The 12,734-nt window shown below is 50.9% G+C and overlaps 7 protein-coding genes across 7 annotated transcripts in view; 2 read left to right on the top strand and 5 right to left on the bottom strand. All coding sequences in view use genetic code 12, as the record gives it.

Moving 5' to 3' along the window:
- Positions 1–261: 261 nt before the first annotated feature.
- DIURU_005270 (uncharacterized protein) lies at positions 262–1,005 on the bottom strand (the record flags this gene model as incomplete). The annotated part of the gene is made up of 1 exon (XM_034158234.1): positions 262–1,005. One exon carries the CDS (start codon positions 1,003–1,005, stop codon positions 262–264), a length of 744 nt encoding a protein of 247 aa, XP_034009894.1.
- Positions 1,006–1,260: 255 nt separating this feature from the next.
- Positions 1,261–2,694, bottom strand: DBF4 (protein serine/threonine kinase activating protein; the record flags this gene model as incomplete). The annotated part of the gene is made up of 1 exon (XM_034158232.1): positions 1,261–2,694. One exon carries the CDS (start codon positions 2,692–2,694, stop codon positions 1,261–1,263), a length of 1,434 nt encoding a protein of 477 aa, XP_034009893.1.
- A 514-nt stretch (positions 2,695–3,208) lies between these two features.
- Positions 3,209–4,210, top strand: ABP140 (Abp140p; the record flags this gene model as incomplete). The annotated part of the gene is made up of 1 exon (XM_034158231.1): positions 3,209–4,210. The coding sequence occupies one exon, from the start codon at positions 3,209–3,211 to the stop codon at positions 4,208–4,210; it is 1,002 nt and encodes a 333-aa protein (XP_034009892.1).
- Positions 4,211–4,313: 103 nt separating this feature from the next.
- Positions 4,314–6,164, bottom strand: DIURU_005267 (uncharacterized protein; the record flags this gene model as incomplete). Its single annotated transcript, XM_034158230.1, has 1 exon — positions 4,314–6,164. One exon carries the CDS (start codon positions 6,162–6,164, stop codon positions 4,314–4,316), a length of 1,851 nt encoding a protein of 616 aa, XP_034009891.1.
- Positions 6,165–6,812: 648 nt separating this feature from the next.
- Positions 6,813–8,789, bottom strand: DIURU_005266 (uncharacterized protein; the record flags this gene model as incomplete). Its single annotated transcript, XM_034158229.1, has 2 exons — positions 6,813–7,804; positions 7,877–8,789. The coding sequence occupies 2 exons, from the start codon at positions 8,787–8,789 to the stop codon at positions 6,813–6,815; spliced, it is 1,905 nt and encodes a 634-aa protein (XP_034009890.1).
- A 699-nt stretch (positions 8,790–9,488) lies between these two features.
- Positions 9,489–10,244, top strand: DIURU_005265 (uncharacterized protein; the record flags this gene model as incomplete). The annotated part of the gene is made up of 1 exon (XM_034158228.1): positions 9,489–10,244. One exon carries the CDS (start codon positions 9,489–9,491, stop codon positions 10,242–10,244), a length of 756 nt encoding a protein of 251 aa, XP_034009889.1.
- A 225-nt stretch (positions 10,245–10,469) lies between these two features.
- Positions 10,470–12,734, bottom strand: part of FHL1 (Fhl1p) — a gene marked incomplete at both ends in the record, with an annotated part of 2,364 nt that continues 99 nt past the window's right edge. Inside the window, one exon of the mRNA XM_034158227.1 lies at positions 10,470–12,734. This exon is cut by the window's right edge and continues 99 nt beyond it. Within this exon, the coding sequence (XP_034009888.1) occupies positions 10,470–12,734 (2,265 nt within the window).

The raw sequence follows: 12,734 nt of genomic DNA, 5'->3' as shown, positions 1-12,734 counted from the left end.
CTTGGATTAGAAAGTAACTTGTGCAACACTGAAAAAGCTTGATAATGTCGGTCACATTTTCGTTGCAGTTTTTGAGACTCCAAACTGTCGTAGGCTCTAGAAAGGGGGAGAATACTCAGAGTGTACCGTTTTATTTAATTAATCATAGACCTCATCAATTCTGTATAGCAATACGCTTGGGACAATTGCTGAGCGAAGGGAGGTGTAAAGAACATGAATTGTGTTGAGTTGAACCCCAAGGACCCGAAAGAAATGGATAATCTACGTCGATCGCAGTTGTCTCAAGGAAGTAGTCTCCCTCCTTAATTTGTTACGCATAACTTTATTGGCACTGATCGCCTCATCCAAAGATTTAGACATAGTCTTGAGCTGCTTCTGATGCTCTGTAACATGCTTAATTAACCCGAGAACGACCTCTGCGACATCTTTTTTATCGATGGCATTTCCTAACTGTTTCCCATCAATTATGCTCACAGTAGCTTCGAGTTGTTGCGTTCTCTTAGACAAGGCGACCTGTTCATTGTTGAAACCTTTTAGCATGACTTCCTTTTGAACATTCAATCTCTTTACCATACCATCATGTTCATCCTTCATCATCTCCTCTATGGCATTTTGTAGCTCTCTCAATTTGTTCTCCATGTCAATCTGTTGTTCATTCCGACTCAGTTCCATTGTAGTTTTTGCCTCTTTCAATCTCTGCTCCATTGCAGTCTCCAACTCTTTCAATCTTTGCTCCGTTTCGGTCTCTAGCTTCTTTAATCGTTGCTCCATTAAGTCCTGTCGATCATCTATCATCTTTTGCATGATCTTCTGTTGCTCAGCCAATTGCCTCTCCACGAATTCCTGTTGATACTTCTGCTGTCGTTCCATAAATTCTTGTTGGCTTTTTTGTTGTCTTTCCATAAATTCCTGTTGATCTTTAAGTAATTTCAGGACCAGCTCCAAATGACTTTCGTTATAGCATCCCTGACCATTGGTTTTGTCACTGGTACTGTTAAATCTCATACTGCAAATTTGTGGCTATTGTTGAGTAGACTTACTGTGAATCTATTTTACGAAAGCCGTTCGCGTAGTGTCGCGCAGGTAAATGCGATGAAGTACTGCTAAACCCTTGGGCCTTGAAAGCTAACAGAAAAGTACGTATCGCCGATATTGAAGCACTTGGATTTGTTTCACTTGGTGGTTAGTCTGTGCTGATACTTTTTGTACACCAGAATCTAATAATTAAGTTTGTTCATAATCATTAATATGCAAATAATGCTAACATGCGAGAGACGGAGCCGAGCCACCGATGGCAGACAGCTCACGCAAAGTGGCGATCAACGCGTCGATATCCTCAAAGTTGCGGTCGTCGGCAGCAAATCGCCGATGACGCGACAGCCGGATGTGGTCGTCAAAGTGGTCATACTTGATGCGACAGTTTTCGCAGTACCCAGGATTATACTCACCGTCTCTTTTGCGGGAGTCACGCCCCAGTTGTTGCTGTTGTTGTTGCTGTTGTTGTTTTTTCTTGATAATGCGTCGCTTCAAGTTATTCAAGTTGCGAGAAGTAACTTGCGACACTATGGGGCCCAATCCGTTACCGCCATTGGCCGAATGGCTTGTCAGATCAATCAGAACCGCATTCAGCGCACCGTTATAACCCAGAGCAGCCACATCAAGCGGGGATCTGCCAACGACACATGACAGCTCCCGAGGGAGAGGCGGCACCATACTTATTTGATCTTCATTATCATCCCCACTAACTTTACCCAGCAGTGGCTCAATTAGCGTACACTCATCGTCGCCGTTACCATCTGAGCTCACTTGTTCCCCATTGATTACCCGTTGAGACGCTGCTTTAAGCACTTCTCTGAAGTCGCGGGTCATTTCAAACTTTTGCTGACGTCTCTGCTTTCTCTTTTCAGAAAGCTCGGTTTTGTCGGCAATAAAGGGACATTTACCATCAAGAGTATGATGAAGACGGGGGTATTGGTCGTCGCTCCATTCGCGTACGGCAATAGGACGAGTCTTTTGGTTGAGGTCATAAACGAATAAATAGTTTTTCTCCAAGTAATGAAGATCATCCCGCTTAGCGTTGGGATCACGCTCAGTAGCCCCGTAAATCTTTTCTTCTTTCAAAAGGGTGTATAAATTATTATCGTTGTCAATTTGATCACCAGTCGCCGCCAGCAGATCATCGGTGTTAACGCCGAGATTTTTGAGAAAGCGGAACACTTTGTCGTAATCCCAGACCTTAATCTTTTTCGAGCTCACATGACTAAAGATGTCGGTAGGAGGATAACAACGATGTTCCTCATACTTGCGGCGACTGATGATGATGGTGACGCTTGAATCATAGAATGCCAGTATTTGGCAGCCGATCTGTTTCAAATGCTTTGCGGCAAGCCGGAACTCGGACACCTGGCCCGGGTTGGAGTCTTTGGTAGCTCCTTCGAAATACACCGTCAGTTCCCGCATGATCTTCCGCCATGACTGCTGCCACTGGACCAATTCGTCGCCCAGTAATCGTCCTCCTCGAGACGGGGCCGCCTTGGCGGGTTTAGCGGCGCCCAGGTCTCCTGTGTTGTCGCCGGCGGCTTCGGGGTGGACTCTGGCCCGTTTGAGCTGAGGCGAGGGAATGTTTCCACTCGTCTCCTTAAGCGGAAGCCGAGGCACGTTGGCTAGCGGGAAGTGCCGCTTCTTACTGCTCATTGTCGACAAAGGGCACTCACCGCCGAGAGATAGCTGATCGATGTTTTTTTAGCAAACGCGCAAGCGACAAAAACAACCAGCAATCGACACGGGCGCGTGTAGGGTTGTAATGGATATGCGACGGAAAAATGTAGGTGGGATTTATAGGCGAATGTTTGTTTCAACGCTGGCTTTCAGTGACAGCTTTCTAAGGTCATGAAATTGTAGATGGGGGGCAGCAATGGGTGTAAAGGGGAGCTGTCGCTAGGTGATGTGTGGGGATACGACAGGACAGTGATGCTAAAAAGGGAAGTAAGGAGGTAATGCTAATAAGAGATGGCAGGAGGTCAATGGTGCGCCCAGTCGTTTCAAATCGTGAAATGAGGATAAAAATAAAAACACAATCTCCACCCTAAAATATGACGATCTACGCCCGCCGCACCCCACCACCATGTCAGTCACTCGGGGAAAAAAGAAACGCGTGGGCATCGTGGATTAGACGCGACGTGCATCGGTTTCGCATCTCTGCTCTGCGATGACCAGTGATAATGATCATGAGGCCACCACCGAGGCCAAGGTGCTCAAACCTTCCTTGGACGAGCGGATCAATGGGGTGATCGACCTGCGTATTGGCAAGGACGACCCGTTTGTGTTTGGGCAACGGTACCTCACCGATGAGGAAAAAGTCTTCGAGCACAACGCTTGGGACCACGTTGAATGGGGCGAAGAGCAGATCGCTGAGTGTCAACAGCTTATCGAAAAGCAATACGACCACCCAGTGTCTGATTTCGACAAGAAACGGTTTAACCTGACCCCAGCTAAGTTCTGGGATATCTTCTACAAAAACAACCAGGAAAACTTTTTCAAGGACCGGAAATGGCTCAAGATTGAATTCCCTGAGTTGTTTGAAATCACCAGCGAGGGTAGAACCGAAAAGGTGACCATTTTGGAAGTTGGGTGCGGCGCTGGCAACACTTTTTATCCGATTCTTGCTGAGAACGCCAACCCTAACCTCAAAATCTATGCTTGTGATTACTCTAAAGTGGCGGTGGATGTGGTTAAAAAGCAACCACAGTTTGAGCCTCTTAACGAGAAGGGGATCGCTTACTCTTCGGTGTGGGATTTGGCTAACCCTGAAGGCAACATCCCTGAAGATATGGAAGAAAACCAGGCCGACTATGTCATTATGATCTTTGTGTTCTCTGCGTTGCACCCTGACCAATGGCATCAGGCGATGCTTAATCTCAATAAGGTGTTGAAGCCTGGCGGCAAGATTTTGTTCCGGGACTATGGTCGTTACGATTTGGCCCAGGTCCGCTTCAAGAAGGGTCGGTTGTTGGAAGACAACTTCTACATCCGGGGTGACGGTACTCGTGTCTACTTTTTCACTGAGGAAGAGCTCAGGGAGATCTTCTGTAAGGATGGTGGATTTGAAGAGAATAAGATTGCCACTGATAGACGTTTACTTGTCAACCGCAAGAAACAGTTGAAGATGTACCGTAACTGGCTCCAAGGGGTGTTCACTAAGCCTGTATAAAAACAACACCTCGCAAGCATTTAGTCATTGATTGACGGAGAATTTAATAGATAATACGAACAAATGAATTAGTACGTGGTATTTCTCATTACAAACAGATTAATTACTTCTTTCTGAAGTAGAGGACAAGGAAGGTCAAGAACCGGTAGACAAAGATGATGGCAATCAAAATACCCGCCCATTGGCCCTTCTGTTCCTTATAGTAGCCGACAGCTTGCAACACAGCGTCACCCAGAATCTTACACTGATCCTGAAGGGGCGAGGTGTACATGCAGTGGCAGTTAGCGTCACAGTTGAATACGTTCAGTGCCGGGAATTGGTTGAACATCATCCCTTGGAACACATATTTCTGGTAGTTAATGTACATCAACCACTTGGAGTAAAACACGTTCAACACGTTTTCAGGCATCAAGAAGCCGCCACAGGCCATCCACAACCCGTTGGCAAAGGCGGTCAACGCCAACGCCACGACGAAGACGGGGAACACCGTCAGCACCAACACCGTCATCAGCTCGGCGGCGATAAGGTCGAGGAACAACCACATCACGTAGTAGAAGAACCCGCTGGCACTGAGTCTGAAGTTACAGAGGAAGTAGGTGACGATGGAGAACAACACCGAGATGATAAAGATGAAGGGGAGCCCAATGACGAAGTTGGACACCACAAATGCAAAGGGGGAGTACAACCCGTTCAAGTGCTCCTTCTTGTACGACTGGTAGTCCTCAAGGTAGGCGGGGATGTAGGCCACCGACATGAACGACATGAACGCCCCCAGGTAGAAGATGGCGTTGATAAACGGCTGGATGTACTTCTGGTCATGACCTAAACGAACCCACACCGTACCCATAAGGATGGCTAAACCCAAGTACATGACGATTCTCACATAATAGGCAAGGATATCCCGTCTCGATTTGATCCAAAGACGTTGGATAAGGTACCACGTCTGGACGAGGTGGAACTTGATGCACTGGAGGATGCTTCTGGAGCAAGGGGTATCGTCAAGCCCCACGGGGTAGCTTTCTTCCGACGACGTCCGCGACTGTTCAGTAACCTGCTTTTCCAATAATTGGTCCTTGCGTCTCCAGGCGGCCTTCAAGTCTTCCACTTTCTCAGCACAAGCAATTGAATCGACATCAGAAGAAGCATCGGAAAAGTCAGTGTTGATGAGGTCAAGAATGAACTCCAGGGGGTTGTAGTGGTCGGGGATGGGGCAGCCAATTTCGTCAAAGTAGGGGACAAGCTGAGACACGGGGCCGTTGTAAATAGTGCTGCCACGGCTCATAAACAACACTTTGTCAAACAAGTTGAAGGTAGCGGTCAGAGGCTGGTGAATCGACACAATCACCATCATGTTAAATTGCTTAGCAGCGTTTTTAATCGTTTGGATCACCGAGTGGGCGGCGGTGGAGTCCAACCCCGAAGTGGGTTCATCCAAGAAGAGCACCAGAGGGTGGGTGATCATTTGCGACGCCACCAGCAATCTCCGCTTCTGACCACCGGAAATACCCTTTTGTAACGGGGTACCCACTCTGGTGTTAGCTTGGTTGGTCAACCCCAACATCAGAAGGATTTCGTTAACGCGGTCGTTTCTCTGTTGTCTCAGTTCCTTATTGTTGTGGGCGACGTCCAGCATCTTGGCACTGAAGTCGACGGTTTCCTTCACCGTCAACGACCCGATAAGCGAGTCTTCTTGCTCGACATAGGAGGAGAACTTCTTGATGTTGGTGGAGGTGACGTCAAAGTTGTCAGTGTAAACACGGCCGCTTAACTTAGCTTTGGGAGGGACGCCTCTCTGAGCAAGCACGTTCAAAAGGGTGGTCTTACCCGAACCCGACGGACCCATAAGGGCAATGATTTCCCCCGTCCGGAGGGATCCCAGCACTTGAGTAAGGAGTTGAGCGTCACCAATGGTGACACCAATATCACGCCAATTGAACTCGGAAACGGTCACCATGGTGTGTTAAAAATTGATGCGAATAATGTTGACAGCAAGCGACGGCACCGATCATCTTATACCCTCACGGCTATGCTCGTGGGCTCGGGAAGCTCTTGGAGGCAAGTGCATTCCTGGGGCGATGATGAGTTCATGCGCCCTTGCAGAAAAAATATGCTTAGTTGCTGCCCGTGCAGATATTTACGGGGTTTGGATGTGACGATGACGACTTCAAAAACTGTGGCGGCTGTACGTGTATCTGGACCTACAGCTCGCCGATGGCGCCATTCGGTGTCTGGCACCATCAGGCCATCGCCCCAGTGCTTCCGGTTGCGATTACTGGCTCGCAATACTGAAAACCACCACCCCTGGTCGAGGGCGTAGCAAACCCCGGAGGGGGTCACGGAAATGGTCCCGACAGCTCCCCGACGCGCAAGGCGTCCACTGTGCCTCCGCGATGCACTGGACGAGCAGTATATAGCCTCCCCGATGCATGCCAACGTCGATTCGTCACAGTGATGGGTTATTCCGGGGCCGTACCGTGCGTCCGCGGGCGCTTGGCTTTAGCCTTGTCTTAGTTTAAGCTCTATTTAGTAACTTCGGGGTTCGGGGTTGCGCCGAAAACGTATATTCTCCGAAACACGTACATGATGACAACTAATGACACGGCTACAGCGACGAGTGTTCCACCGGCATGAGCAGGCCGATCTCTTGCACGAGATTGTCCTGAATCTCCAACAATTTTTGTTGGCTGCGCAACCGGGTGCGGGCGTAGTCGAGCCAGACTTGGGAGATGAGGAACTGGGTCTGCTGCATCATCGTCAATTCTTCGTGACAACACTGCTTAATAAGCCAATCGCGGTTGAGTTGCTGGAACATCTCCTGCTTATCATTAATAATCAGCTGGCGCAAGTTGGCGATCAGCGCCCCCTTGGCGTCGACGTCCTCATTGTTGAGCTTATTGTAGCGGGCCTCTTTCTCCTTGATTTGCATCTCCAACTGGTCGATGTTGTTGGCGGCAAGCCGCTTATTCCGCTCGAAAAGCTCCTGCATCGAGTAGAGGTAATCCAAATACCCCTTCATTTGTTCCAAAATATCCGAGTTGAATTGGAACAGCTCATCAATGCGGACGTCGCTGCTTTTGGTGAATGAGCTGCCAACGTAACGCAACAGCTCGTTGATGTTAGGCGTGTCGTTGGCGTTATTGGTACCCATGGCCAGGGGTTCCAGTTGAGGGCCGTCCACAGGGTAAAGACTCGTATCAAGATTGGATAACGCCAGAAGCATCTCGTTAAACCTCAGATTGTCCTGAGCAATCTGTTGTTGACGCTTTTCGTGACGTTCGGCGAGTATGACGATTTTGGTCCACACCTCAATGATTCGAGGGATGTTGGAGTCAGCTTTAGCCCAGGCAGACATGAACTCAGTGCCGAGGGCGGGCCATATGGTGTTAATGAAATTGGTAGAAATCTTTTGTCCTTTAAATTCGATGTTGTCGTCGATATGAGCCTGACGACGCCACACGGACAAGTCAGTGGGGACGGTTAAAAACGACACCACCACGGGGTCTTTGCTGAGCACCGGGTGCTTCACTAGTTGGTTCAAGAAGCGGAATAACCCGCGGCGCCGGCGTTGTAGAAACTGGGAATCGGGCGACAGGCCTACTGGCGATTAGTATAAATTCTGGGGAACAACGTATCGGAGTGATAACTGTTTGGAAAAAGTATACTTACCATTAAACTTTTTCGGGGGGAGGCCGGGAATGACACGGAAGGGGTACTTTTTTAAGAGGAACTCAAGAAGCCAAACAAAGTCCAGATAGCGTCTGACGACGCTTTTCTGTCCCGGCTGCGTAGTGCCGAGGCGAAGGTTGTGGGTGATGTTGTAGTTAGTATGCTTAAACACGATCCCTTCCCGCTCAGGTAACTCCTTAATGTGGATCTCATTTGGTGATAACGGGTTGAATCGAGCTCTGATGTCGTTCAAGTAGGTATTGATTTCCCTCAGATTGGCTGGGGGTGCTTGTGGAGTCGGGGTCGCCTCACGATCTTCAGTAGGATCTTCGAGAGTCTTCAGCGACCGGTCAGTTAACAACGGGTCCCACGTAGTCTCTGAGCAGTCACCTTTGATTGAGTGGAGGAGACTGGTAGACTTAGGTTTTCTTGCCACTGGAGCCACCACGTCATTAGCTATAGTTTCAAGGAAAAGATTAGCCACCGCTTCCGGGAGCTCGGGGAGATTGTTCATACGGTATTGGAGTGTCACATAGTCACCTGATTCACTCTCTAATTCAAGTGCCAACACTCCCAATGCTTGTAAAAACCCTTTATCGTCGAGGGGCATCAAGTTGTCGTAGACGGTACTGGTGACCTTAGCCGCCTGGGCCGGCGTCAACAGTCCCTGCTGCACCACTTTTTGCACGATTTCAGTGTCAAACTGAGACAGGGTGGCGACGTCGGGGAACTTCTGGCGGATGTCTTGGTACTGGGAGGGCATGTCGCCCAGCGACGTGAACGGGGACGGCGAGAGCACCGCTGACGATTGGGCCAAGCCCGAGTTGAACCCGTACGTCAGTGCCCCTGGATTGGGGCTGGTGGCGTCGCCCCAAGCGTTTTCAAACGGGTCGGGCGCGTAGTAGTTGGACATCCCTGGTGGCGTGGCGTTCGTGGTTTGCCCCTCTCACAAGACAAACGAGCTGGGGGGTGAGGGTGGCTACGCCAAGCGAGAAAATCGGTTTCAGGATTTAGAATTGAGACATGACACGAAACAATGTCAAATTGACTAGAATGTGAATTAAATTTTTGGTACTGCTTTGTTGATTTTTTGTGTTGTGTCTATGTTGTTGGTGGCAAAATTGAGAGAATCGCCCCACTGAGCGGCGGGCCGAGTGTGTTGCTGGTGCCTCACGCAAAAGTTGGGGCTTACGGTGCGCCTAGCGAGATAAGGCAGCGGCCACAGCTGTTGGCGACAGACACGGAGTCTGGGCCCAAAGCCGATTTTCGGAGGTCGAACCGTAAAAAAATGTACGGGCCACAAAGGGGGCCTGGTGCCGTGCTATAAAGTGGCTGCCAACGCCAGTTGGTGAGCGAGCACTCCTTTCTCTTTAGTTGTGGGTTCGCACCACTGTGGGGTAACAAGTAGGCTGTAATCAATTAAGATCTCCCTGACAACAGGATCAATAGTGCAATAGTGCAATAAGAATGTCATTTTGTAGGTGTTGGGTATTGTCTCCAGGGTGGTGTCAGTCCGAGATCGGTGTTGGATTGATGACTAAGTCCCCCGGTTCATATATATAAGTAACCCCCCTTCCTCGGGAGCCTACGATCCCGATCAATCAGTTCCGTCATGAGCAAGCCAGATCCCGATTTCCACAAAGTCGCCCAGGAGAAAGCGGCCAAATGCAAGCAGTACATCGACCTGCTCGACCAATCTCAGCTCAAGGGTAATCCCCAGGCGATTGCCGACGCCATTGACGACTTTGCCCAGGAGAACCGGATCATGACCATTGGCGCCGCCAAGTCCGAGGAGATCCGCAACCGTTTACGTCAGCTGAAGCCGAAGCACGGGGCTGAGTTAGGTGTGTACGTGGGCTACCTGGCCCTCCGGTTCGCCCCCTTGGTGCTGGGCACTTACTACTCGCTTGAGGTCATTCCTGAGTACCGAGACATTGCCCAGCACTTTATCCAGTTGGCGGGGCTTACCAACGTGAAATTCTTATTGGGTGATCTGGCCACCACGTTAGTGAAATTGCACGACGAATTGAACCTCAGCGAGCCCAGCAAACGCTCGGTGCTTGACTTCTTGTTGATTGACCACGCAAAAGAATTGTACCTCCCCGATATCAGAACCGTTGAGACACTTAACTTGGTCACGGTGGGGCTGGTGATTGTCGCCGATAACTGTAAGATGAAGTACGGGGTGCCGGCATACTTGGAGTACATCAGACTGACTCCCGAGGCGCGGCGCCAGTTCATTGAGACCGAGCCCAATCCCAACGGCTACTACCCCGGTAGATGGAATATTTTGTATGAGAATACTCCCGTGGACTTCGGCTTTGACGCCATCGAAGTTAGTGTCGTCAAGGCCTACTTGGACGGTTAATTAAGTGAGGTTATGAAATCAACAAATACAATATACACACAGATAGTCAATGATTATGGTCAAGTAATGAAGCTTACTCTGCAACCAACTCACATGTGTTTCTTCAGCATTGTGAACTAGTTAGACGTATATTTCTATCGGATATCTCAATCAAAGGTAGTTACCATTGATGTTCATCTAGTTTGTCTATTAAGAATTACCTGATTAAGAAATTAAACCAACGAATTAGGGCCGGCTGAGCGTCGCCCGTTTGCGTGCCAGGTCATCAGCATCATCGACGGGACGTTTATCCTTGTTGGACAAGAATGTCGGAGGACGCGAAAGGCCTCCACCCAGCAGCGACCCCGGACCCGGCCGAGAGAACGCCCCGGGCTTGCCCATAAGGCCAGGAGGTTTGGCTTTGAACAGAGGTTTCGATAACGGCGCCGGCGCCGGGGTCGGGCTCGGGGTTGAGCTCGGAGCCGGCTCCGGTTCCACCTCCTTGATCAGCTTGCTGAGGGCAATATCCAAGATTTTCAGCACTTGTTTGGGTGCCTTTTCCACTAAGAAATTGAGGGCGTTGTCACCACACCCCAGCTTGGCGCCAATGGCATTAACCTGAGCGATGGTGGTGGCGAGGGCCTTAGTGATAATTTCGGTGGTTGTGGCCTTTGAGAATGAAAGCTGGCGCGCTTTGTACAAAGTAAGCAACTCTGTTTGCACGTAGGCTAATGTCTTCTTCGTATCTGAAGTCATTGTCGCTGCTCCTCCCGACGGTGTCGACACTGCCGGCGCCGGCAGCAGTGACGGCAGCGCGCTCGACGGCGCTGGACGGCGATTATGGGCAAGTTGGTCTTTAATCAGCGGGCCCGGACGCAGCATTGGTGGCGGCTTAGGTCCGCTACCGTATGTAGTAGCAGCATGACTCAGAGTGTAGCCCGAAGTATAACTGGAGTTATAGCCACCATAGCGCTTCATCTCTTCAGCCCTAAGGGCGGCGTCGCGGGTGCGCACCGCGAGCATCTCCTGCTGCTTGCGCCGCACCAGTTCCCTCTCATCTAGGTACATCTGGTCGACGCCAAATACCCACTGGTTGGCGGGGTTTTTGCGAAGACGACTGAACATCTTGTTATGTTTGACGGTGTGGGCGATGCCGAACTGCCAGGGCTCCTGGCTGAACTGGAAGTATGGATAGTGGGCCCTGATGCCTTCGATGATATCGCTTAAAGCGAGACCCTTAGGGTGCGGTTTGAGTACCTGCGCCACCATATCGGCGGCGCTCACTGGCGGCTTCACCCGATGCTGTTCGCTAATCTCTTCAAGCGGGATGTTAGGACGAGGCGGCTTCGGTGGAAGCGCCATCGGCGGCCGCGGCGTCTTGGGATGAGTGAGGGGCTCATCATCAATTATGGGCACGCCAAACAGCGAGAGCGGCGGCTCGATGCTCACGGTAATTGCCCGAAGCAGTGGCTTATAGCGCATGGGCGACATTTCCGCCGGTACTGGGAGCACTTGCACTTCAAGTTGAGGCCGCTGGCCGGCGCTATACTTGGGACGTGGCGGCGCCGGGGCGTTGATGAGGGGTGCAAGCAGCGCAATTTGCTGGTCAAGCGCAGCGGCAGCAGCGCCTTCCTCGTCTTCCTCGTCAAACACCAGACCGTCCAATATCAGCTGGAGCTGGACGTCAATGCTGTCATCACCTTCAATGGCGTCAATCAGCGATACGCCCAATTCTTTAAGGATATCGTCGATCTCGTTATCCGCCAAAGTAGCCAACGACTTGCGCCGGGTCTGACTGAGACGCCGTATTTTGAGGAGCGAGTTGCGCCGGTGGGCGCGGGCTGCTGCTTCTTCTTTAGTGAGGGCAGTGGCTTCCTTTTCCGTGGCTGGAGGCGGTAATTTCGGTGTTGGCGTCTTTGTAGCCGTACCATTATCGGTGCCATTCTCAGTAGCCTCTTCACCATCACCTTCAGGCTTCAGCGCCCGCCGCTTCGTCGGCAGCGCCTGGCTGCTCATGAGGGTCAGGCGCATGTTGAGGGCGTCACTGGGGTTTATCGGCTTCAGCTTGCGCTTTTTCAGCGTGTTATCGTCCATCAGCGGTAAGACAAACTTAAACAGGATATCGCCAAACTGCACTTTCGTGTCATGGGCAAGCGCCACGGTATTTCCCTTTTCCACGAACAGGTCGTCGACAAAGGCGCCGTTGCGCCCCATGATGGAAAGCTCAAACCGTTGACTGGCAAAGTTATAGAAGATCTTAGCGTGGCGGCGCAGGATCGCCTTCTTCAGCGATAGGTGGACGTCGACGGCGTGGTGCGCCAGCAGCTGGGGCATATTCAGCTTGCGGCCAAGCACCACCTGCAACGTCTGGATGTAGAAGGTATAGTTGTCAAAATCGAGGCGGGCGTAGGCCAGGATCTTTGCCAGCGGGTCGGCGGCGCCGGTGGGCGGGGCCGACTCTGCCCGCTTTGGCGCCTCCAGCGGCGACCTGCGCTCGGGGGGCGCCAGCAC

This window comes from Diutina rugosa, assembly GCF_008704595.1.
Source record: "Diutina rugosa strain CBS 613 chromosome Unknown scaffold11_size279379, whole genome shotgun sequence".
Lineage (NCBI taxonomy): Eukaryota > Fungi > Ascomycota > Pichiomycetes > Serinales > Debaryomycetaceae > Diutina > Diutina rugosa.
This window is presented reverse-complemented; position numbering and strand designations above follow the sequence as displayed.